This window comes from Pleurodeles waltl, chromosome 3_2, assembly GCF_031143425.1.
Source record: "Pleurodeles waltl isolate 20211129_DDA chromosome 3_2, aPleWal1.hap1.20221129, whole genome shotgun sequence".
NCBI lineage: Eukaryota > Metazoa > Chordata > Amphibia > Caudata > Salamandridae > Pleurodeles > Pleurodeles waltl.
Window position 1 is genome coordinate 184,977,380 of NC_090441.1, and position 27,470 is coordinate 185,004,849.

The following is a 27,470-nucleotide window of genomic DNA, read 5'->3' on the forward strand; positions in this document are numbered from 1 at the left end:
CACCTATGACCCTCCCACTCCCCCAGTGTAACAAAAATGGGCAGACATCGACATGTGGTAGTGAGTCTGTGGGTGAACGGGAGTGGGCATGGCTTAGGTTAATCAAGGTTTCTCTTGCTTCGGTTTAACCCATAAAAAGACAATCTCGGAAACTGAAGTGGAAATGTACTCCACCATATCAAACCAAATAACAGACTGGAGGGCCAGCTCTGCATCCTTTTCACACATACTAATGCTGTACAAAAACATGCTTGGGCCCACTACATGTCCCCCTACACCCTTGTAATGCAACTATAAGAGTTTGTCAATACAACATATTGACAAATTAATAAAGCAGCAGACAACATCATCCATGCAGGTTTAGGAACAAACAGAAAAGTAGTTGGGCAGGAGGTCCAATCACCAGAAGTGTTATAGAGATTCAGAGATTATTATATGCTTTGCTTTGAGACTGTGATTGGTGAGAGTAATAGGACACTATCCATATACATTGTCCTCATCCCTCCTCTTGGACCTTTCAAAAGATAAGTCTCACCTATGCCGTGCGGGCACCCTATATGTGAGCTCTGGTTGAGTAGGGTCCCTCTCCAGGTAAGCATTCAGAGTTTCCAGGGAAAACAGCCTCCAGAGCTGCATTCTGGTGATACAGCCAATGCTGCATTCTGGTAACGCATCAGTGATGCAAAATGATGGGTAGATCCCCTGGGCAACAGCCTTGCACAGCATCTCCTTCTTGCTGATGGTCCTGGCAGGATCCATGGCTGGTAGAGAGAGATTAAGACAACATTAAACAGAAGACATCAGCAGCTGATCTGCTCACTCTTCTGTAAATCCTTTTGAAGTATTACAGAACCATGTATAACACCAAGCACTAAACACAAACATGCTAAACAGCTATCTGTCCATCACCATAAAAGAAAGGATGGATGCTAAACTGTTTAGCCTCAAAAGCAACAAATCATAATTACTGCTTAACAAAACGCTCAATATGACACACATTTATAAGTCAAGACATACTTATACATACATACAAATAGCTCCCCTTTACACCCAGCACACAAAAAGTCAAATCTGATGGGAGCTAAATATGGAGAACCACCCAATCACAAACTTAAGGGGCACTTTTAGACATAGTTCTGAAAGAATGAACAATGTGTCTGATATAAAATGACCAGACAGGGCAACCACAGCTGGAGCAATCATCAAAGCAAAAAACAACATCAGCAACATGTTCAACTTCACCTACACAAAACATACTGCCATAATGTAAAGAAGCAGGTTTCATCACAATCACCTGATTCCACAAACGCACACATCATCACCCATAAAAAAATATTGGCTGCGTCTTATATCCAGTGTAGGGAGCTGGTCTGGTGTGTGGTGAGCACTTACGGTGTTATCACCTTATTCCAGGTCCAGGTATCCACCATTAGTGAAGTGTAAGCAGTGTCTAGAAGCCAGGCTCTCTAGAGGTAGCTGTGGATGAGCAGCCAAGGCTTATCTGGGGGACGCACAAAGCTCATGCAATACCACTATAGTCACAATACTTACACATAAGAAAGAAAACTCTCAGTGTTACGAAAATAAAGGTACTTTATTATAGTAACACAAATACTAAAATTGGTATGGGCAATTCTCCACTAGGAGGTGAGTAAACACACTAATATGAACACATTAGAATTCAGTGATTAGCATAGGAAGTAATAGCAAATAGTAAAAACAATAGTAAGTGATGAAGGCCGTAGGGGAGGCCAAACCATATACTAAGAAATTGTAATGTGCAAGACAGTCCCCCACCCAAGGAAGTGGAATCACTAGAGGGGAGCTGGAGCAACTAGGAACCTCAAAAGGTACGTACCAGGGGCCCCCACCAACCAGGAGAGAGAAGGAAAGTACTTGTTTTTTCCCCAATCCCACAGGAGAGCTTTGGAAAAGGACTGTGCAAGACTCAGACAAAACTAGGAGAAACCAAAGATGGATTCTGACAGAAGAGGACCTGTAAAAGAAGGGGACCAAGTCTAGTTCGAATTGGAGTGTTCGGCTGTGGCAGGAGCCACTACCTATCCTTCTGTGGATGCAGGACCGTGAGCAGAAGAGGAGTTCCAGAAGTGATGCAAGTGATGTCCCACGTCGGCAGTCGTGATGCAGTCAGTCAGTGGTGCTGGAAAACGCCTTGGCAAATGCTAGAGTCGGAGAAGAAGGTTTTGCAAGGCTGAAGATTACCAGCAAGGTCCAGGGGACTCGACCAGAGAGGGGAGTCAAAGGTGACCATCAGCAGCTGCGAAAGTTACAAGAGGAGGAGGCAGCCCCCAGACACGACCCACAGGCAGCAGGCACAGGAGTCGCAGTGAGGCCCACTCAGCACACCTGGAGAAGAGTCAGGAGACTGTGCTTTGAAGGGAAGAATGCTGGAGGCCGGGGATACATGGAGCCTGAAGATCCCTTGGAGGAGGAACAAACGAGCCTTGGTAGCTGCAAGTGTCACGGTGCACATGGGTACTGTCATGCAAGGACAGGCAAGGGCTTAACGTCTCCCAAGTTGGACAGCTGGTAGAGAGGACCCAGGGAATCACTCCAGACGACCACCTGTGATGCAGGATCCATGCAGTTCCGGAGGAGAGAGGATCCATGCAGTTGGTGCCTGCAGATGCAGGGGAGTGACTTCTTCACTCCAAAGGAGAGTTCTTCTTATTTCTTGTGCAGGCTGAAGACTCATCACCCTCAAAGGATACACAATCAGGAAAATGCTGCAGCTGCTGGAAGGAGCCGGAGAAACAATTTTGCAGAGCACAGCTGTCGCTAGAGTTGCAGAATGTCGGTTCCTGGTGGGTCCAGTTGCGGTCCTGGTGGCCAGAGGATGAAGTAAATGATGCTGAAGAGTCCTGCTGGAATCTTGCATGTTGAATCTGAAGACCCACCCAGGAGAGAGACCCTAAATAGCCCAGGAAGGGGGATTGTTCAACTAGCAGGGTGACCACCTATCAGCAGGGGGCTGTGACGTCACCTGCATGACCTGGCCACTCAGATGCTTCCAGGGGCCTCTGCCTACCATGGATTCAAGATGGAAGAATCAAGTGGCCACCTGGAAGAGCTCTGGGCACCACCTCTGGGGTGGTGATGGGCATGGGAGTGGTCACTCCCCTTTCCATTGTCCAGTTTCACACCAGAGCAGGGACTAGGGGTCCCTGCACTGGTGCAAGCCGGTTTATGCAAGGAGGGCACCAAATGTGCCCTTCAAATCATACCAGTGGCTTGGGGAGGCTACCCCTCTCAAGCCTTGTAACACCTATTTCCATAGGGAGAGGGTGTTGCCTCCCTCTCCCTAAGGAAATCCTTTGTACTGCCTTCCTCTGCTTGAGCTGGTCAAGCAGCAGGAGGGCAGAAACCTGTCTGAGGGGTGGCAGCAGCGCGGGCTGTCCGGAAATACCCAGAAGACTGGTAGGAACAATGCTGGGGTTCCTCTTAGGAGGCCCCAGAGTGAATGGAATCATACAACCAATACTGCAACAGTATTGTAGTATGATTCTGACATGTTTGATACCAAACATACCCAGGTTTAAAGTTACCATTATGTAGCTGGACATAGGTAGTGACCTGTGACCAGTCCACGGGTAAAATGGCTTCCCCGCACTTACGAAGTCCAGGGAAATGGAGCTGGGGTTCGTAGGGACACCTCTGCTCATGCAGGGGTGCCCTCACACACTTGTACCTGCGCCCTGCCCTCTGGGCTAGGAGGGCTTGTCATAGGGGTGACTTACAGTGACCTGCAAACGCATTTTGCATGGGCACCCATGAGTGGCACAATAGATACTGCAGCCTATGGGGAACCCCTGGTGCCCCAATGCCCTTGGCACCCAAGTACCATTTACTAGGGACTTATATGGGGGCACCAGTGTGCCAATTGTGGGGTGTGCTAAGCAACCAAATTTAGAGGGAGAGAGCACAGTCACTGGGGTCCTGGTTAGCAGGATCCCAGTGAACACAGTCAACACACACTAACAGCAGACAAAAAGTGGGGTTTACCATGCCAAAAAGAGGGTACTTTCCCACATATTCAGGATCCAAAATTAAAAGCATCCCCATCAAAAAAGACTCACACAGATTACACACAGAAAATAAAAGCAGATTTCCATTATGGACAAAAGATGAAACCAACCATCTAACAACGAATAATCAGTTCTAGGGGAAGGAAAGTTGCTATGGCAAATTCAAGAGTATGAATTCTTAAACACAGTCATTCACACATACATGCACATGTTCTCTGTAAAATACAGAGGCTCACTTTATACAGCAAACAGAGTGGAAAATAGAAATAAATAGACCAAAGCCTCCAGATAGACAGGTTCTCTCCATAGAAGGGAAAATATTATATACCTCCATTCTAAAACAGAGCTACTACTTTGGGGGAAGAAACTAGGGGGAAGTCCGTACCAATGTCTGGAATGTTGTGGTGGTTGAAGAGCCTCCAAAAGAGCCAGGGCGCAATAGCTTACTTTCCTGCCTAAAATCTTATAAGGCATCTAGGAGCAGCAAGCAATGCACCAAGGACAGACTTTGAAGCGAGACCTACACAATTAATTCAGTGCAAAACAGTGACATAAAAAACAACACAGAAAGCTGAAGATGCAATCTAGCAACTCACCTGTTAATGCAGCAGTTATCTGAAAAATTTGAATATGTAGTTGAGGTTTATTTGAATAGAACTTACCACCAACTTTCCAGGGAATGTACAAAGACTGTGGAACTGACCACAAAAGAAATGGCAGCTTGAATATCCTACGCCTCCTTGCAATCAGCTGTCTGCCCTGAATTAGGGTTAGGCAAACTTGTCACACGTCAGACTTCAACAAACCAAGGAACAAATTAGAAACTGGATCCACAGGACGCAAGATCCTTCAGCAGAAAGCCTTCCACAGTGGATACTCAGGCAGGTTCAGCCTTCCATACACATGCATCTTTAACTTAAAATTCGTCCTACATGAAATTAAAGTGATTAAAGGGATTCCCTGTCACTGATAATGTCTACTGCCATGGTTTTCGCGGCAGTAAGGTTGCAACGAAAACCATGGTGGTAGGTGGGGTCATAAACCCACAAGCGAGCAAGTGACGACTGCCGGGCTGGAGAGTGAAGTCTCCAGCCCGGCTGTCGTTACCGCTGTGGCGGTCGGTGTGGTACATTGACGGTTTGGCAGTACTTTTCTCCATATTAACGCCGTCCGCCAGGGTCATAATGACCCCCTATGTCTTTTGAGAACACCCTGTATGGCAAATTTGCCAAAAAAGCCTGAAACTCACTTACCTTTCTTGCCAAAGTTATTGCCACCAGAAGGGTCATCTTCAGAGATTAGAATTTCACATCACAAAAGTGTAAAGGCTCAAATGGTAGCAGCTTCAGCATAACTAACACAAAGTCGAGAACAGTCTGTTCTATAGTAAGTGACACCTGCTCACAGTTCCTTCACAAACTGCAACCCAGTGGAGTCTCAGAAACAGAGGGCACGTCTGGCTCTCAGGAAAATGCAGAAAGATAGTCGCTAAGCACCAGCAGTTCCACCTTTTAAACCTTTTCTCATCAATTACAATTAAACATCTAGTATCCCAGAGAAAATGAGAGAAAATCTACAGGGGTCTTCTCATATCACCTACCAAGCTTGATTCATCTGCATTAGTAAAGTCACCCAAAGCTAAACCTCCTCTAACACTTCATCTGGCAAGTCATGGCCAGTAAAACGTTAGCTGACAGGGCCAAACGTGCAACTGCAAACTGCTTTGACTCAACATCTTGCCCTATTATGTCACTAAAACTGACAGAAAAACAAGCAGTCTGGTCAATATTCTTGCTGAAGATGAGACGAATAACTAATATCAAATCCTCCAGGATAAATTCTGAGCCATTTGAAACCTCCAAATGTCTTCTTACCATTTGAAAGATTCTAAACGGAGATAAGGCATATGCCAGCTGGTACTTCTAGGGGGCTGGAACTGCATCTTTTAAAGCACCCTTCAGAGAAACTCCAGAGAGCAAAACTGCTGTGTGCTCTACAACACACAATGAAGATACTTCCTTTGTGCTGGGAGAGCAGTAATATGGAAATACATACCTTACGTAGTCAACATCATTCTTCAGACATTAGATGAAATATGGGTTTTAACTTTCCAGTCTCTCTCGAAAAAACCCTGTATTCTAGTCTTCTCATTGACCCTCTTTGATTGCACAACATCTGCCGTACCTTCTTCACCAGCCTGCCTATTTGTTACATTCAAAAGCACAGATTCATAGCCTGTTTGACCAAGGTCTGCTTGGTTTACATGCAACTTTAGGGGCACACTTCAAAGGAGGGAAACACAATGTCAAAACACTTTGGGGGTCATTCTGACTCCCGCCGGGCGCGGTCACCGCGCGCCCGGCGGGAGCCGCCAAAATACCGTACCGGGGTATTTTGAGTTTTCCCCTGGGCTGGCGGGCGGCCTTCAAAAGGCCGCCCGCCAGCCCAGGGGAAAACGACCTTCCCACCATGAAGCCGGCTCGTAATCAAGCCGGCGGAGTGGGAAGGTGCGACGGGTGCTACTGCACCCGTCGCGTATTTCACTGTCTGCTATGCAGACAGTGAAATACAAGCGGGGCCCTCTTACGGGAGCCCCTGCAGTGCCCATGCCATTGGCATGGGCACTGCAGGGGCCCCCAGGGGCCCCGCGACACCCCCTACCGCCATCCTGTTCCTGGCGGCTGAACCGCCAGGAACAGGATGGCGGTAGGGGGTGTCAGAATCCCCAAGGCGGCGCAGCATGCTGCGCCGCCTTGGAGGATTCTGACGGGCAGCGGAAAACCGGCGGGAGACCGCTGGTTTTCCTGCACTGACTGCGGCCAAAGCGCCGCGGTCAGAATGCCCTAAGGGGCACCGCCAGGCTGTTGGCGGTGCTCCCGTGGTCGGTGGCCCTGGCGGCCACCGGCCGCCAGGGTCAGAATGACCCCCTTTGTGTGTATCTCCTACTTGGTTGCTGAAAGCTCAACTCTGATTTGACCAGACATCTGTCTCTGAGTTTGTTGGGTACAGGAACTGCCTAAAACTGGATTTTAGTGTTAGATGTAGGATGACACCTGGATTACCATAGTACACTCCCTGCATACTCACCCATCCATCACATCACATGTTTAGTGTAGCCAAAGACTTTGGCCATCTTGAAAAAGCATAAGTGGGTAGAGTTATCCCTGGGAACCTTACCCCATTGGTTAGAGCATCTCCAGGGTTATACCCGCCCACTAGCTCATGCCAGGCATAAATGTGGCTCATCCAATCGGCCACTTCAGATCACATCCGGACCTGTGGAAGCACAGAAGAAGACTGGGCTTGCTTTCTGTAATTTGAGAAGAGCCCTGAAGACAGGACCTGCTCTCTCTCTTGTACCAAGGACAAACAAGTGGGTTCTACAGGTCATAAGGACGACTTCCTGTTAAAGCCACAGTGGCAAACCAAGCAACAATAGGCTGTTTCCTGCAACTGCCCAGCTGCACATTAGCAACAGGACCTGGACTGGACCCTGCTGTGGCCTCTGCCTGACACTCTTTGAATCTCTAAGTGCCTCCTGAGGTCTTGGGGGGGCTTCAGAGGCTTACTCTTCCCTAACCCCCTCCCATTTAATAGCACACATGCCCTTCTGCTAGCCACTCCACCTGGTCCCTCCCACATTTACTATTAAGTAGTAACCTTGCATGTTTGAAGAGCTCCCCACAGACAAGACAGGAGAGGTGGAGAATTGCACTCATAGGTTTGTGAATAGCTTTTTGTAATACTTTAGTACTTGTATTATAGCAATACTGAACTTACGACAATATGCAATTTGTGAACAGGCCTCTATTTAGAAATGGAAAAGTCTACAGGATATTTTTTCATGTACTGCCCTCTGACTCTCACTTCTCAAAAATATCCTTATTTGATTAATTAATTTAGCAGGGCTAAATTCCATAAGCTCACCTGATAGTGTTGGAGATTTTAGTGCATGGGGAGAATATAGCCCTTGATACTAGTGTGCACTTTTTATGCTTGCCATCAGAAACCTTAAGCTATTCCAACATATGGGTGGCCACAAAAACAAGGCAGGGCAACAACTGTGGTCTGGCCATTTGCATATTTCCTCCTCCATTTCTTTAGCGAAGCCTCAAAATGCTTAGTAGTAAAAACAAAATCAGAAAATAGATCACAGTGCAATAGTAATAGTGTCATGTTAGCAAGCAAGTTATAAAACTCTTATAGCCCTCTCTGAGCAGTAGCCTAGTTCAAATCCCTCTAATAACATCAATGACTTGTACAACTATATTGAGCATATTTGGGAGAGCACCTGTCCTGCATGGTTGAAAACAGCAAGTCAGAATCATGTTAGCAGTAAGTAGTTTACAATTACCTTTAAACAAGTAAAATCTTCCCTGGGGAAAATAGAAAGACAATGGAAAAACCCTGTGCATCTATAGACAGCGGTATCGTTTACAGAGAGCATCCTAATAAGGGCATCTCCAAGATCACACTATTCAAATAAAATTATTATTTCATACAATTAACCACCTGGTTTCCCCTGCAGCCTCAAACAATTCTGTTTCCCCCTCAGTCACTAGTTGATAGCCTATGAGACTTTTAAAAAAATGCTAAAGATCAGAAAGGAATTTGTTGGCCTGACAAACTCTTCTGAGACTTTGCTAATTAGTACATGTTCCAAGGCCTACTATTCTTCCGGTAGATACCTCTCAAATAGCACCCACACTTGTTATGCTATTAATTTTGTTTGACCAATGACTTTGTGTTTCACCACTGCGCATATTAGTTGCTCAATGTTCACCAGTAGCACATTACATGTTGTATTCAGTTTAGCTGCCTATTGGCTTTAACGTGGCATTAGACATTACCTTTGGTATTCAGTTTAGCTGCCTATTGGCTTTAACATGGCATTAGACATTACATTTGGTATTTGGGTTAGCTGCCTTTTGGCTTTAACATGACATTAGACATTACATTTGGTATTTGGGTTAGCTGCCTTTTGGCTTTAACATGGCATTAGCCATTACATTCTGTATTCAGTTTAGCTGCCTATTGGCTTTAACATGGCATTAGACATTACATTTGGTATTTAGGTTAGCTGCCTATTGGCTTTAACGGGGTGTTAGACATTGCAGAGGAGCTGTGTTTTTCCAAGCTGTGTTTTTCCACATGATAGACCAAGCTGTGTTTTTCACACCAAACCCTAGCTAATAAGAGAGCGTAGATTTTGTGTTTACCTCTCAATCCAGTCTGGGAACGAGTGAAGTTTGGAGAATTGGCCACTCTCCAAGTTTATTCGGTTCTCACACTGAGTTTGCTTTTAACGATGGCCCTGGGCAAGAGCGAGGGGGAGAAAGATCTTGACTTAAGACAGGAACGGACGTCAGTTGCCTGTCTCCCGTTTGGGTAGAATATCTCTTTCTCGCAGTTGAACCGGAGTCATCAACTTGCAGACCTCAGAAAGAAGAAGCGGAGTGATAGGCCCTACGGTGATGCTATTTTGACTTTTATGCTTTGCTTTGAAGTTATGTTATGATATAATCACATGTATTTGCTGTGTACATTGCAACTGAGAAGTACTTTGATATATTTTGCTTTCATTGCTGCTACTACTTTTAAATGTGTGCTTCCAACCTACTAATTTAGTCTTTCAGGAACCTCGTGGTGAAGTAATAATGACAATAAAGGTCTTCTTTAAACTAAGAAGTGCATTCCAGAGAAGTTTTGTAAGCTCGATCATAAGATAAGAGAAGGAAAGCAAAAAAACACTGAAGACAGTTTATCTACCATTAAACGTACTTCCACGAAACACTATGTGAACCTGTTTACTAATAGCAGGCCGTCAGGTTCATCAGTGGAGCCACTTCTGGATTTTCTTGGAAGAATATAAAATAAATCAGGTACCACCCTATGTTAAGGAAATTATAGATTCTTCTCTTTTAACTGGTAATTTTCCAGATGAATTTAAACATGCTATTGTACAGCTGTTACTAAAAAAAGATCAGCAATAGGCCCTTCAGATCCTAAAAATTATAGACTCAATTCTCTACGGGCAGTCATCTTCACACTCATTGAAAAAAATGCCAAATTCATAATTGTCCATCCAGGAGTTAGATCTGGTAGAAGCCCAGAGCTGGTAGTCACCTCTGCTATTGACGGCATAAGAAATATGGTGGACAGGGGTAACAGAAGAATCCTGATACTTCTGGACCTTTCCACTGCCTTTGACACCATCGAACATACATACAGTCCTGCTACATTGTCTTTCCGCCTTAACCATTGATGGCGGTGCTGCAGCCTGGACAACCTCATTCCTTTCTGATAAAGCCCAATATATCCATCTTGGCCATAATTATCCAATGCCAAAACCTCTTGAAAGGGGAGTATTGTAGTGAGCTAAAATGTCTCCACTGTTGTTTAATTTACATTTATCTCCCTTTCGCTTTCTTGTTGCAACAATTTAAGGTGAAATATTTATTTCTATGCAGATAATATTCAAATTGTCTGCTGACTCCCTAACATTTCTCTTGAGTACTCCTCGAATCTCATGTTTGCATTAGAAACCACTCAGAACAGGATGCAGATATATTTTTAAGCTGGATCTGAGTGAAACAGAGATCTACAATAAAATTTACAGATTGGATCAATCTCTCTGGCTCACTGGATTGGGCCCCAGCTCTGACTCAGTATCTTTAGTTTATAATCTGGGACTCATCCTTGACACAAAGGGCCTGATTTGGATCTTGGCGGACGGGTTACTCTGCCACAACGTGACAGTTATTCATGCCGTTATAATGGAATCATAATACAGTGGACGGGATATCAGTCACACTTGTGACAGAGTAACTCCGTCCACCAAGATCTAAATCAGATCATAAGTTCTCTTTGGAAACTCATATCTGCTGAGACTAAATAATGTCTCTTCCATTTGAAAACACTTCAGAGAATTATTTCTTTCAGATAGATAGTTCTGCATGCATATTTCTCACCTCTTGAATCCCCCAGGTGCCAGAATGCATCTGTAACCTTTCAATAGCTCTTCCACACTGTTAGGGACTGCTGGCTTTGTGTTGGCACCAGAAACTACACCACAGTGATGCCACTGGAGCCATAAAGTGCCCACTCTGGCATCCTAATATCAGTTCCACTTTTCTGTGCTCTTGATGCAGATATAGAGCTCAATCTGTTACATTTGTATTTTTTCACTAAATTCTTCATGCAAAGAATGCTATGGATATCTCCCCTAAAACATTCAGGTTTCAAGCCCTGCACAATTATAAGGGACACACATTGATCACAGACTCCCATGATATTTGTTTGTGGTGACTAGGGTTGAATAACACTAGATCATGTGATTCTTACCTCAGCATACACCTCAAGGCCATTAAGTAAAAGGAGGATAAGCTCTTCATGCCCTGGGTGTATGAGGATCATCAAGGTGGATGTTGACCCTGGCATAGATCTAAATTTATTTTCCTTCTTCTAGGTCTCCCAGGAAGAAGCAGCACAAAGACAAGAATACAGCAACAACTCCTCGAAAAATTGCTCTTCACTGAAGGGTGTGTGCAAGACATTAAATGCACCCTGAAGAGGCGTCTTCTGAATCAGAGTTAGTGGATCTTTGTGAACACCATGCTTGAAATGTTCAGGCAGCATTCCCCTCGGGAGCATCTGCAGGCTCCCTGGGTCCTTTTGGGGCCCTGTTAGGGTTCACACTGACAGAACCCTCCCCAGCACCATTCATCCATTCTCTGTTCCTCAGCCTCCAGGGCTGCCTTGAGTGTTGCAGATATTAAAATTCTCTCTAAAGAATCCTATTCCAACATCGCAGTGTGGGAACCTCTCAAGGTCTCGGACGCCAACTGAGGTGCCACCAACTTGTACGTTCTAGACACCAGTTCCATTTGAGCCTCCTGGTGATCACCCTCTGTCAGAGTCAGAGGAAATGTAACAAAGGTCTGTGTGGAAGGATCAAGGCTTCATGAAGGGGCAGCAGTTTGGAAAACAACAGGCAAAAGGAGCATGGGAACAGTATTGGTGGACAATGCACAAACTCTTTGGGTCAGAGTCCACTTTCATTGACGTGCCCGAAAAGGTTCACCACGACACAGACAAAAGCAATGAGGCAGCTAACTTACTACCACCACTTTCTACAGATACTGAAAAAACTGTTTCGTAAGAGTGCTCCCTCCCGAGGTGAACTCGCTTTATTCCATAACATGCAAAGCAGCAGACATTTTGAAACTCCCTTTGCCCATGGTGGAAACCAAAGGAAACCTTCTTTTTTTTTTTTTTTTAAACATGTTTTTATTAGTTTTTCCAAAGAGCCATACATTGTGTTGCATACAAAAGTCATTAATAGCAATTTGTTTTTTGTAACATTCTCTCATCAGGCTCTCCCATGTTAAAGTCAACAAACAACTAAGAACTTGTGTGCACTCCCCGGTCTGCTAAATCTGCTCAGTTTTTCCGGATTTTGTCGCCAGGTAGGTTTGGAGCGTTCAGTTGCGGAGAGGTTCTATTGCCGCTAGTGACGGGGGCCCTCGCCGCCGCACGGGGAGGGGGGGGGGGCAGAGGAGGCAACGGGGGGAGAGCAAGGTGGAAGGATGTGGCACAGTGGATCATGGTGCTGGTGTCTATTGGTTGAATGTGCAGGCCTTTTGGCGCTGTTGGCATATGTGCGTTGGGGGGACTGATGTGCTATCATTGTAGGCGAGGCATTGATGGCAGATATGTATGCTTCCCCAAGTGTAGTATTGCCTTACTGCCGGGGCTAGGCCCGCGACCTTCTAGGTGGGTGCAGCTGTCTGTGGTTCAAGGGGGTCTTTCATCATTTTTGGCTTCTAGTCTGGATACTAAAACGCCCCAGGCCTCGCAGCCCGCTTGTCGCAGTCCCCTTCGTGCTAAATTTGTTAATACCTGGTGTTCAGCGCGAGCCCAGCGAAGCGTAAGGGCAAGCCAGGCTTTTAAGTCAGGTTTGTTGCAAGCCTTCCAGTTCATTGCTATCAATCTTTTGTACATTACATACGCTAGATCTACAAACCTGTGCAGGTGTTTATTTCTTTTCGTCCTTGTCCTGAGACCGAGTAGACAGGATTTGGGATTCGTGTCCAGGTTGAGCCCCGTCATTTCCGCTAGAGCTGTAACCACCCTAGCCCATTCCCCCCGTAACCGCGGGCACTCCCAGACCATGTGGTAGAACTGTGCTGCTGGTGTTTTGCATCTAGGACAGGCTGGGTCCGTCCCGGGGAACATACGTTTAATCCTGGCTGGCGCCAGATATGTCTGATGTAAATAATTAAACTGTGTATATCGGAATCTGGGGTTTCTTGAGACCTCGCGTGTGGGGCTCAGAGCTTTTGGCCATTCTGTCCCTGAGATCGGGGTGGGCAATACGATGTTCCACCTCTCCCGAGCTTTCTGCAGGTTGACTTCTGGGGGTCTGTTCAGAAGTTTATATAGGTTTGAGACTGCTTTTCCCTGGGGGTCCCAGCACAGCATGTGATGCAGGGTGACTGAAATATCTGGCTCTACGTCACCAGTTGCCCATGTTTTCCTGATTGCATGACATATCGCGTGATATGCCAGGAATTGCCCCGGATTGATCTCTGTAAGGGCCTGTATAGCTTCAAAGGTCATTAATTTTCCTTCCTCGAAGCAGCCTCCTACTGCATTTATGCCCGCGTCTGACCAAATTGTGGGTGAATGTGAGCCGGCTTCCACTCACCCGGGGAGCCGTTCTAATGGGAGAAGCAGTGAGTAGGGACGTTTTTTGACTCCCTTTTGGATATACTTCTTCCAGTATGCATGTGCCGCTGTCATCATTGGGTTTTTGCATGTGCTTTTGGTTTGCTTATCCAACAGCCATACTAGTAGGGGAGCACCATGCAGTCGGGATTGCAGCCAGATGGCTTCATAGACCCAGCTCAGCAGAAACTAATTTAAGATCCACTGCAGCTGTGCGGCCGCAGAGTAGAGCTCAAAATTTGGGGCGCCCAGTCCACCCATTGCCACCGGATGATGCAGCGTGGTAAGTGCGACCCGCCTTCTGCCCTTGCCCCACACCAATTGTAGTAGGATGGAGTTCAAGCTAACGAAAAAGCTTTTGGGGATAATAATTGGCAGGGCTGCGAAGTAATACAGCAGTCTGGGTAATATCAGCATGTTTGCTATAGCTACTTTACCCAGTGGTGAGAGTGGTAATTTATTCCAAAAGCGTAATGAGCTCTTTACAGAGGACACCGCTTTCCCCAGATTTCCATCCCTTAGGTCTTCCGCACTATGGTAGACCTTGACCCCTAGGTATTTAAATGTATCGAAGCACCATTTTAGGTGGCCAGGCGAGGCACACTCTTGCCTCGCAGGGGGCCAACTGGTTAGTGGGAATATACAGGATTTCCCCCAGTTAACTATTAGACCGGATACCCTTCCGAACTCAGACAGCAGTGACATCACCGGGGGCAGCAACTCCTCCACTCTGCGTATGTATATCAAGGCATCATCTGCGTATAGTGATATGGAGTGGAGAGTACCGCTCCTTGACACCCCCCATTCTGCTTTTTTGGCACGGACGCGTGCAGCTAGTGGTTCCATCGCTAAGGCAAATAGGAGGGGGGATAGGGGGCATCCCTGTCTTGTTCCCCTGCTAATTGGAAAGCTCTCTGATATAACTCCTCCCGTCTTCACCCTGGCCTGTGGGGCAGTGTACAGAATGCGTACCCAGCTTGTGAATTTTGGGCCGATACCCATTAACTGCATGGTGGCAAACAGAAAGTCCCATTCTAATGTATCAAACGCTTTTTCTATATCAAGCGATATCACTGCTTCCTCGAGTGCGGTCGGGGGGGTGTCACCTATTACACTTAACAGCCTCCGGATATTTAGGAAGGTGTTGTTTTTCGGGATGAATCCATTCTGGTCCTCGTGTACCAGGATATGCATGTAAGGAGCTAGTCTGTTAGCCAGGATTTTGCCAAGTATCTTGCAGTCTAGGTTTAACAGTGAAAGAGGTCTGTAGGACCTGACGTCAGTGGGGTCGCGCCCCTGCTTTGGAAGGACCAGTATCATTGCCTCCCTCATTGTGGGGGGCAGGATGCCATTGATCCCTGCTTCTTCGAACGTTTTTAGGAGATGTGTGTTAAGGTGTGTCACAAAAGTGGAGTAGTATTCTGATGGCAGGCCATCTGTCCCTGGGGCTTTATTCCTAGGTAATTGTTCGAGGGCCTTATTAAGTTCCCCTAATGTGATGGGGGCTTCTAGTGTCTCTCTATCGGTGTGTATTAGTTGGGGCAGGGGAGAGTCTGCCAGAAAGGACTCGAGCTGTTGGAGGGAGCGTGATGTGCTTTTGGTGTATAATTGTGTATAATATACCCTGAACGCATCCTTTATTTTTACCTGCGTGGTAGCTATTGCGCCTGCGCCTTCTCCTATTGCCCCGATTGGAGGGCACCGCCGGTCATCCCACAGTAGCCATGTGAGCAGCCTACCAGATCTGTCGCCCTCCGACTGTAGCCTAGCCAAGTGGTATTTGTGATCATGAAGGCGTAATGTGGCATCAGCATTTGCGTGTTCTGTGCGCATATCCTTTAATGCGGTGTATGGCGTTTCGTTGCGGGCGACTGCGTTTTCTAGTGCTCTTAGTTTCTTCTCCAGCTTGCTAACCTCTGCGTGGAGTGTGCGTCTCACCCCCCATGTAGTGGAGATACAATGTCCGCGGATCACCACTTTGTGTGCGTCCCACTCCATTGCTCTTAATTTTGTGGTGCCGGTATTTAATTCCCAGTACTGTTTTAGCGCTGTTCTCAGTGTGTCTGTAAATGCAGGGTCGTGTAAGGCTTCCGCTTGTAGCCTCCACGTTGGGATAACCTGGCGCTTCCTGCCCCAATCCAAAATTATTTTAAGCGGTGAGTGATCTGATAGTGTCTTGGCTAGGTATTCTATTCCGCTGGTTACTGTGCAGATCTCCTGGGTGCCCCACATCAAATCTATCCTGGTATGTACCTTATGTGGTGCTGAATAGAATGAATATTCCCTGTGTTGTGGGTGTTTCATGCGCCATATGTCATGGAGGCTCATGTTACTGGCCCATGTTGACAATGGGCGACTGGGGTGTCTAATAACTGTTGAGTGTGTGGGGGATTTGACCTGTCCAATGCTGGGTCCGGTGTGCAGTTGAAGTCTCCTCCCCATATGGCGGGTGTTTCGGGGTTCGTTAATAACGCTGGGGTGAGTGTACACAGGAACTCAGGCAACGCGCTATTAGGGGCATATACCCCTATAATTGACAATTGTTTGCCATCCAGCTTACCCTCCACTACCACATACCTGCCTTCCTGATCTATCTTGTGTGATGTTTGGATAAAGGGGACATTCCCTGCTATCCATATGAGGACCCCCCTCGCGAAGGTTGAATAGGATGTGCCCACAATCTGTCCTCCCCATTTACTGCGTAGGTCCTGAAGGTCTGGGTCCCACAGGTGGGTTTCTTGTAGGATTGCAATATGTGTGCCATGGCGTTTGAGTCGTGTATGCACCCTGGACCTTTTGCCTGGAGTCCCCAGTCCCCTAACATTCCAGGTGACTATGTCATATGTGTATGTGCTGTAGGTTGTAGATTGGGCCATGTTCAATTTGTGAGTGTGTGTCTTGCTCTCCGCTCCCCGGGAAGACCCATTGAGTCTCCTCCGCCCTCGTCGCCCGCGGGTGGGCCCCCTACCTCCGGACGCATGTCCTGTATTGTGAGCAGACCAGTAGTGCACAAACTAGTAGTTACCCTCTTTCCCTCCCCAACTGGATCCCAACCCCAACTGTGAACTTGCACCAAGCTACACACCCAATTTAGGTGCGACCTGAAGTGTATCCATATGGATGTCTGCGGGGGAGCAATGATACTATCCAGGTGCGGCTCATTTTAGGGGCTCGCATCCTTCTGCAGACACGGTCTGCGGGTGGGTTGGGGCACTCCCAGGGCGCGGCCATCCGCTCCCCCCCCCCTCCGGTCTACGCCGCTAATTGCGCGCAATATAAATAAAGGAGTTATCTCCAGGAGCAAATGTGCAAGTTCAGGTGATGTAACCGCCCACTTCGAGTGGGGGTCGCAAAGTTCAGTTCTGTACTCCGGCTGTGGCGGTCGGTCCCCCTGGGGGGACAGTTCGGCAGTGCTTGTTCAGAGTGTGTCTGCGGACCTGGGGGTGAACTCCGGGCCCCTCAGTGCCTCCCGTTAATGTGGAGTCCGAGCTGATCGAGTCAGACTCCGAGCCTTCCTCTGGATGGGTCCTGAGAGTCTCGAAGGAATTCTGTGTTAGTAGGGGGGTTTCTTTAAGGGCCCTGGCTCTCTCCTCTGCAGCCTGTTCCACCGTGGGTTGACCCCTGGGGTGTCTCTTGGATCGTTTCCGTGATTTTGTCGTTGACCAGTTCTCGTCGGTGCCGGCTGCCTCGCGGGGTGGGCGATGCCTTTGGCATGCATCCACGTCCAGGCATCTTCCAGTGAGGTGAACACATGGGTGCGTTCATCTGTTATTACACGTAGTTTAGCGGGGAACATTAATGCGTATTTTATGTCATGTTCACGGAGGCGTTGTTTAATTTGGGTGAAGGAGTTACGTTGCCTTTGCACTTCCTGAGTGAAGTCTGGGTAAGCGTGAACAGTCGAGTCCTCGTACCTGTGTGGGCCTTTGCTGCGGAACTGTTGAAGTATCGCATCACGGTCTCTAAAGTTTAGGAGCCTGGCTATCAGCGGTCTTGGAGGTTGACCCGGCGCTGGGGGGCATCCGGGAATCCTGTATGCTCTTTCCACTGAGAAGAATTTGGATGGGGCTCCATTCAGGACCTCTTTAATTAACCAGTGTTCCAGCAGGAGCTCTGAGTTTTGATCCAGTGATTTTTCAGAAAAACCGAGAAACCGTATGTTGTTGCTGTGGGATCTGCCCTCCGCCTCCTCTGCTCTTCTCAGCAGTGACTTTATTTCTGCATCTAGGCGGAGAATTTGTTTTTGGTTATCCACTTCCGTGGGGGTCAGTTCACTTAGCGCAACCTCCGTTGTCTTCACTTTATCGGATAATTTGCCATGGTCTACTCTGAGGATGTTCAGATCTTGCGACACCGTGTCTATCCTGGTCTCCAGTGAGGTTTTAGTGTCCATGATTGCCTGTAGTACTTTCTCGAATTGCGAGGAGTGGGCCAGGAGCGTGGACTCCAACGACTGTAGGGAGGGCATATGTTGCTGATCGCCAGGTGCCTGGCCATGCGTGTTCCGATCCTGGTTTTTAGCTGATTTGGGCCTTCCGGCCATTTTGTCTTATCTGGTGTGTCCTGATTCCACCTGCAGTCACGCGCTCACCCACGTTCTCTGGGCTATTCAAGCATGAAGGGCGTATATATCCCCGCGGGGCCACGCCAGTGTGCGCTTTGGTTTTTGTGGTTTCGGCCCTGCTGGTGATCCTCCAGGTGAGATCTTATTCAGGCGGTCTGGGACCTCCCGTCGCTAGGTCCGCATGCGTGCTTCGGGCCCCCGGCCGGCAGCCAACTCCAGGCCCTGGGTCCTCTGTCGGTATGTAGTGGAGGAGTAACGTTCCTGAGCGTGTTCGCTTAGTATGATTCGGGCTCGCACAGGTTCTTTAAGCACTGTTCCGCACTGTGGTGCAGGTCGGCGTCTTAACAGAGGATATGGCTTGGCCTGATCCAGACCGGCCCTGCGTGTACCCCGTCTGTGGTGGCCTCAATATCTAGCTGCAGGCCCAGGGTCTTCTCCATCAGTCATGGGGTAGGGAGGCACCCCCAGGGGCCTCCGACAGGATTCATCCCCCTCCTCCGTCCCCCCTCATGGGCGGGTGGGGGTATTCAGTACGAGGAGAAGGCGATGGCTCCCGGTGCCCTCAGCGGCGGTCCCCGCAGCAGCCGTGCACCCGCCTCGCCGTCCGGTTCTCCAATTTTGGTGCGGGTCCCCACCTCAGGGGGAGACGGCGCCAGCGGCTTCTTGGAAAGGGCGCATCATCTGTGACCGGGTTCACAGCCACCCGGCAGGCCTCAGAGCCGTCAACAACAGTTGGGGGGGGTCCAGGGAGCGGGTCCCACCCCGCTCCCGAAACGCCTTCACCCCTGGCCTGTTATTATGGTCCCACAGGGCCTTTCGCGGAGGGGGAAGCGCGTCCCTCCGCCTGCCTTTAGTTGTAGAGGGGGCACCCGCACGGGGCCCCTGCAGCTCCCGCCGTTAGTCCCCCGCTGCTCATCGGGTCCCCCCCGCACCTGATGGGGGGGGGGAAACTCCGGCAGCCGAGAAGCGGGCGGGGAGGGGGGGAATGCCCGGGACGATATGAAGGCAAAATATGGGCTTATCGCCCTCGCGAGGTGGGCCGCTCCCGTTTCCGCGCACCCACCTCTCGCTCAGGCTCCAAGGCAGTGTCTCGTCCGTCGCGGCCGACAAGATGGCGGCCGCAGCTCCCTGCTACGAGTCGCTCCAAGGCAGCCTCTCCTCCCGGCCGCCCGATCGCCTTCAAAGCTGTCGGCGAGGGGAGAGCGGCCCCAGAAGCGGATCCCACCTCCGGGATGTGGCAGCTGCACCCCAGGAGCGCCCGCAGATGTTCTGTGGCGAGCCCGAGACGGAGCGCTTAATTAAGCGTCCTTCCCGGTCGCCATCTTGGCTCCTCCCCCACCAAAGGAAACCTTCTGCCGGCGGCGTAGCGACCTTTTGTGCAGCCTTCTAAACCACTGCTGCCTTTTAATGAGGCCCTTATGGGTCCAATGATGGCTGTCTGAGAAAATACCTACTTCCGCCCCGGCAGTCAATAGGTTGATGATGAGAAGGCACAGGTCTACCCAAGACACCCTCCATTCCTTTCACTACAACTGTCCCCAGAAAACTTGGTGGTAAAAGCCTCATGCTGTAAATAAAAATGTATTTTCAGTAGGTAGTTTGGTCCTTAAGTCAATCAATGCCACATGCCAGTCATAAAGGTATACCCACTCAGTGCTTAATGTGAGCTGGTGGTTGCCAGTGGAGATCACCGGCATTAACTTATGGGGATTCACACTTATTTTGCATTATTAGACACTCCTGGCTCCTCTGAGCTTGAGTCCACCCTGGGTCTCCCCTGCTGGACTCCACATTGACACCTGCAGCCTCAACATGCAGGACCCCCTGACCGCGCATGCTACAGGACAAAGAAACCCATTGCCTAAGGACACCCCTGCATCCGTTACCCCTGGGCCCTGGAGAAAAGAACCAAAAGTGCACCTACGCCCGTGAGCACCCCAAGTCTACAATCTACCTGCTTATTGTCCCCGACTGGCTTCCTAGCCAGATCCTGCAGCCTGTTTGTCCCGAGGTCCAACTCTCATTGAAAACCATTAGGCACCCAACGCCTTACTGCACCCAGTGCTGCCGGGAAGGACCTGCTGGTGAGGTTCTGATAAGTGCTCAGTACTTACCTTAACTCTTTGAGATTGACCTCGTAAGTCGTTGTTAACCCTGTGTTTGCTGAACATTGTTTTCTCTATAGATTAACACTGAAGAACTCCAAGTGTTGATTTTTGACTCTGAAAAGTATTTATGCTTGAAAAAGGACTTACCTGATTACGAAGTTCTTTGGTTTGAAAATGATATAAAAAGAAGTGTTATTTTTCTAATTTGGTCTCGGATTTATTGTTTTGAGTGCGTGTCTCATTTATTGCCTCTGAGTACATAATTGCTTAGAACTACCCTCTGATAAGCCTAACAGCTTACCCACAATATCACAAAACAGAGCATTAGCCTATTTACTTTTGACCCTGCAAACCAACTGGGGATCCACTGGACTCTCTGCATGGTGCATTTCTTCTTAGTACATCATATAGAGAGCCAGCTTCCTACAAAAGGGAAAACGGACAAAGGGGAAAGACTGAGGAAGAGAAAGACAATAAAGCAGTCACAAAGGGAGATAGCAGGAACCTGCAAGAGTGAGATAAAGAGGCAGGGAGTGCCTGGTAGTGGATTAAAGAGGTGCCAAATTTGATGCCTTTGTATTTGGCACTCAGACATTTAATAGCACCGGACACAGGATTCTGAACAGGACTTTGAGCACCAGCACTGTGCCACTGGCTCTGTTGCAAGAACTATAGGGGTTTCAGCTGCTGTGGGCAGCATGACTGGTTGATGTAGTTGGAATTCTGACATAATGTTCAAGTGACACTGATGGATCTTCCATTTGATGGAGCAAAGCTGTTTGGTGAAAAAGCAGACAGCTTTTAAGATGATCAGAACTGCATGTTCTCCTGCTTTCTATCTCTATAAAGAGATTATCACCATTATTAACATTTTATGGGATTTCCAAGGGATTTAACTTACAATAGAGTTAAATTACAACCTCAGTTACAACTAACACCCACTGAAACAGAACAAGCCTTGGGGAAATGTTAGGTATCGCAATACTATATACACAGCCTTCACCACATCACAATGTCCTGCCTTTTGCTTTCCCTATCTGTGCAAAGTGCTGAGAAGATTCATAGAACACCACTCACTGCTGCTGAGATGATCGAATCCAGTTCTAATTGACCGGAAAAGATTATAAGCGTCAAACTTTTAAACTTCTCCATTTCACTGGTCACAGCAGAGCCAAAAAAGTGGCTTTCCTTTTGATTAAGTCTTCCGACCAGAGATGGTCTAACACTCTCATAGTTCTGACAGGCATCTTGAGCAGTGACCTAAATCTATATAAAATACATGTGTCTCTTATACTTTATTGCTAGGTCAAACACTCCAGAAGCCTCTTCCATCAATGTATGGAAGATTCAAATCTCATCAAATCAAATCAAATCAAATCAAATCAAATCAAATCATTAACATTTATAAAGCGCGCTACTCACCCGTGCGGGTCTCAAGGCGCTTTCTCATCAGGTAGAGATTCCACAAGAGGATGGCTGGGGCAGTTTTTAATCGGCATGATGTAGTCATATTACTCTTTATACAATTGCTATGCCAATGCTACAACCCAATACTGTCTCTCCAACCCTCTTGCTAAAATTCTACGTCTTCCTAGGAAGCCACCTTTGACTGAAGAGTGAGGATAAAGCCTAAGTAGATTAGCGCTTAACTGAAGCTCAACCCAACCAAGACAGAATTACTGTTATTTGCCAAGAACCTCAAGAACCCCAAGCTATATCTCAATCCTGGCGCGATGACATAAACGTTGAGGAATTTGAACCCCAACTTTCACCACTTGGACTCACTGGACACCAGCCTCACTCTCAAGAAATATTGCCAAAAACAAAGATGGTCTCTCTCTTCTAAAGAAAGTCAAACCAGTTCTTTCAGAAAGCAACTTCAGAACGGCCTTTCAAGACCCCTTACTCTCACATCTGGATAGGGGTTATGCCCTACTCCATGGCTTACCAAACTCCACATTGGCACTTCCTTAGGGGAAACCTACACGCCACAGCATGCCTCATCCAAGGCCTGATGAATTATGGTCATTTCACCCACATTCTGATGTAACTTCATTGGCTTGCTCGCATCATTTAGAAAGCCATCATGAATAGAACCCCTGCTTATCTTGCAGACAACCACACCATCTCTGGTAGTTCAAGGCATCTCCCCCAGCCAGGACACCCACAGACTTCTGACTAAGATGTGTAAAAAAATGAAGACAGCAAGCCTTTTTCATCTGTGCACCCAGGACCTCGAACAACATCCCCTATCCATCAGGAACACCTCAACATTGCTCCAATTTAGGAAAGATTTTAAAGCAAACCTCTTTATTGAACACTACATTACTATACACAAACCCTTCAGAACTCAGCTTCCTCTTCTATTACTCACTAACCTTATGCTTTCCTTTCAGCATGCACAGGTCTCCACTGACTTCTGGTTAGGTTTCCACTGTGGAAATGCCATATACTTAAGTACATTTGTCAACAGTTGTGTTGGCCATGTCAACATTCTTCAGGTGTAATCTTTGCAAAAGGAGCCTCTCAATTTGAAAGCCCTGGCTGTCAGTTTAGTAGTGAATTGGTGCAACAGGGGTTTGTGAAACCGATCACTGAGGTGGTGTGAACCTCCATCTCCACCTTCTACCTCAAAGGCAGCCTCCTCTGGTATGCCATGTGGAAGCACAGAAACCTCCTGAGTACGAGAAATTACTTGCTGTGGATGACACAGTGCTGCTGCTGGAACAGCCTCTTCATATTGTTTTTTCATAGGTGAGCGTCAGGCAGCTTATTGTCAATCAAGTCCTGTTCTTGCCTATCAAAGGACATCAAATACAGAGTCACTGAAAGAATATTTGGCTGACTGGATAGTCATTGATAAGGTTGTGAGCAATAGGGGTGTACAATGGGAGATCAGTCAATAACAAGCCAATAGAAGTTATGTTTACAATGGTCAAAGATGAGTCGGTTGATGAGACAGTTGTCATGAGTGCTCAATGGCACAGGACGATATCGAGGGACAGGATGTTAGGTGAACTTTACTGGCCAGAGTTAAGTTTGAGCCTTCCTGTAAGAAAATGCCTCCTTGTTGCAGTCCTCCTTCCCCACAATTTTTGCCTGATACTGATGCTGATAGAGTGTGCTGGGACCCTGCTAACTCGGCCGCAGCACCAGCGTTCTTTCACAAAAATATTTTAAAAAAATCAACAATTGGCATAACCCTGGCACACAGATAAGCCCCTTGTAAACGGAACCAGTGGTACCAAGGGCCCTGTGACTAGGGAAGGTCCTTAAGGGCTGCAGCATGTGTTGTGCCACCCTAAGGGGCCCCTCACCTAACACATGCACACTGCCATTGCAGATTATGTGTGTTGGTGGAGAGAAAAAGGCAAAGTCGACATGGCATCCCCCTCAGGGTGCCATACACACAAAACACTGCCTGTGGCTTAGGTAAGTCACCCCTCTAGCAGGCCTTACAGCCCTAAGGCAGGGTGCACTATACCACAGGTGAGGGCATAGCTGCATGAGCAATATGCCCCTTCAGTGTCTAAGTTCATTCTTAGACATTGTAAGTACGGTGGGGCCATATTAAGTATATGGTCTGGGAGTTTGTCAAAACGAACGACACAGTTTCATAATAGCTATACTGAATACTGGGAAGTTTGGTATCAAACTTCTCAAAATAATAAACCCACGCTGATGCCAGTGCTGAATTTATTAAAAAATGCACCATCTTAGAGATGCCCGCTGTATTCTACCCAATCCTTCAGCGCAGGACTCACTGGTCTGTGCCAACCTGCCCCTGAGAGATGAGTTTCTGAACCCCTGGGGTGAGAGCCTTTGTGCTCTCTGGGGCCAGAAACAAAGCCTGCACTGGGTGGAGGTGCTTCACACTTCCTCCCTGCAAGAACTGTAACACCTGGTGGTGAGCCTCAAAGGCTCAGGCCTGGTGTTACAATGCCCACAGGGCCCTCCAGCCAGTGGAGTTGCCCGCTCCCTGGACGAGCCCCCACTTTTGGCGGCAAGCGGGATAGTGAGAAAAACAATGAGGGGTCACCCTCTCAGCCAGAACCACCCCTAAGGTGTCCAGAACTGAAGTGACCCCCTCCTTGAGAAATCCTCCATCTTGCTTTGGAGGATTAGGACCGATAGGGATGTGCCCCCCTCCCCAGAGGGAGTGGGCACAAGGAGAGTGTAGCCACCCTCAGGGACAGTAGCCACTGGGTACTGCCCCCTGACCCTAACACACTCCTGAGTTTAGTATTTAGGGGCAACTCTGAACCCAGATTATCAGATTCCTGACGGCCTCACAAGAAGAAGAAGAATTGCTGAGCTGAAACCCCAGCAGAGAAGAGAAGGAGACGACAACTGACTTGGCCCCAGCCCTACCGGCCTGTCTCCTGCTTCAAAGACCCTGCAACCGAAAAGCGACGCGTTCTACAGGACCAGCGACCCCTGAAAAGCCTTCTGGGGACTGCCTGCATCACAGAGGACCAAGAACTCCTGTGTGCAGCGGCTCTCCCAATCAGAAGAAAAGACATCCATCTTTAAAGGGGCTCACTCCAGAAGCGTGAGACCCCACTACTCTGCACCCGACGCCCCCAGCCTGTGTCCAGAGAAACCAACCATCCATAGAGGAGCCCCAGGCGACTCAGACGACGTGTCCACCCTGGGCTGACCTCCCTGCCCGGGACAAAGATATCCGATGCCTGGAGAAGCACTGCACCTGCAGCCCCCAGGCCTGTGAGAAACCGACCACCAGTGCAGCAACAACCAGCAGGTGGCTCTCACCCTTGCCCAGTCGGTGGCTTGCCCGAGAGACACCCCTGTGCCCTGCCTGCAACATCTGAGTGATCCCGGGTCCCTCCATTAAAACCAATACAAAACCAGACACCTACTTTGCACACAGCACCCGGCCGCCCCTCTGCCGCTGAGGGTGTATTTTGTGTGCCTGTCTGGGACCCCCCCAGTGCTCTACAAAACCCCCCTGGTCTGCTCCCCGAGGGACCAGGTACTTACCTGCTAGAATACTGGAACCGGAGCACCCCTAGTCTCCATAGGCGCCTATGTTATTTGGGCCCTACTTTGACCTCTGCACCTGACTGGCCCTGTGTTGCTGGTGCTGGGTGTTTGGGGTAGGCTTGAACCCCCAACGGTGGGCCACCTATGACCCGGAGACTGAACTTGTAAGTGCTTTACCTACCTGCTAAACTAACTTATACTTACCTGCCCCAGGAACTGTTGATTTTTGCACTATTTCCACTTTTAAAATAGCTTATTGCCATTTTTGACAAAACCGTGTACATTACTGTTTTACTTCAAAGTTCCAGATTTACCTATGCCAAGTACCTTACAATTTGTGTACTTACTTGAATTCTGAATCTCGTGGTTCTAAAATAAATTAAGAAAATAATATTTTCCTATATAAAAACCTATTGGCCTGGAGTTGAGTCTTTGAGTGTGTGTTCCTCATTTATTGCCTGTGTGTATGTACAACAAATGCTTAACACTACCCTCTGATAAGCCTACTGCTCGACCACAATACCACAAAATAGAGCATTAGTATTATCTATTATTGCCACTATCAATCTCTAAGTGGAACCCCTGGACTCTATGCACACTATCTCTCACTTTGAGATAGTATATACAGAGCCAACTTCCTAAAAAAATGAAATAAGAACACTGACCTATCCGATCCACATGCTTACAGACGCAGCTACTGACTGCTGTTTGACATAAAACTGCTGTGGTGACATTACAGCGAAAAGTTGGATGTTCTTTGATCACCTTCACTGGAGTTTCAAGATTTTAAAGCATTAAACATCTCAAAACTATAGATTTTCAAGGGCAACAAATACTGGGTACCGACAACCAAATTAAAATTAAATTGAAAGTTGAACAGTGGGTGGAAGATATATCACATTTGGCTACATTGGCATGGCATACCGCCTCAGGGATCATGGCTATATCCAGTTAGAAGCTCATTACCAGAAGAGTAGGATTGAGTAATTGTAGTTACAATGGATTTTGTTATCTTTTGTGATGCACTTCTGTGTGTTCACATGTATTTCCCATACTTTTTCATTGTGCATTAGCACCAAGATTGCTTTGAATCAGCTCTGTACCCATGTTCTATTTGTTTTGTGAACTTCTCAATAGGTGTAGTAGTTTTACCACAGCATCACTAAATATTGGCTGAGTGCTGTGCCACAGTATTGCAGTCAAAATATCGACCGGCCAATATATTGTGACCCTAATATTCAATCCCAAAATATCATCCCAGTGGTTACCTTGGCAATATTTTTAGAGTTGATATGTAGTTCACAAAATATCCCAAGGTCGATAAAATCCAACTGCAATACAATGACATACAAGCAGTACCTGGAAATGTTGCTCTGTACTATTCTGCAACATGTAAGTGTTGCATTATTTGTTTGTACTTGACTTTTGTATACCTACGAAATAAAAATGAAAAAAGAAGAACTGAGACACAGACCTTTCAATGTGTGCATATATATTTAAATGTAGAAGCCAGAATTAGTTTCTTGGTCTCATAGTTATCCACCTAGCATATAACCACAGCATTCGCCTTTCAAAATATGCTTTGAATACTAAAACACCTGTTGAGGAAAGTAGTCAAAATGGAATCATAAAACTGGTGAAACATTACTTTAAGAAGGACAAATGTGTCACATTCTTATGAGAACCAACACTCTCTTAAAATGAATGGAAGGAAGGGCCTTTAAAGCAGGGACAGTGGTCCATGGTGGCACTATTATGTCACAGATTCCACTCAAATAGCATCTTGATCTAGATTTTCTTCTGAATTTCACAGCTAGAGGCAGTACAAATTATGTAACTGTCTTATGCACTACAAAGTCAGCAGACTTTTGATACTAGATCTGAGTTTCTCAAGATATAAACAGGGAGAACCAAACGTACCTTATGTGTAACTTTGAACTGAATAAGCTGCTATATTGTGTATGCAATGAATTTTGAAATTAGTCAGAACTATCCTCTGAGGATATGAAGCTACAAATC

The 27,470-nt window shown here is 47.4% G+C and overlaps 1 protein-coding gene across 2 annotated transcripts in view; it reads right to left on the minus strand.

The window, feature by feature from the left end:
* CFAP65 (cilia and flagella associated protein 65) overlaps nt 1–27,470 on the minus strand; it is a 433,505-nt gene that overhangs the window by 183,567 nt on the left and 222,468 nt on the right. For both annotated transcript variants that reach the window (XM_069227128.1, XM_069227129.1), the window contains exon 18: nt 536–761. In XM_069227128.1, coding sequence (XP_069083229.1) covers nt 536–761 — 226 coding nt within the window. The remainder of the gene's footprint in view (nt 1–535; nt 762–27,470) is intronic.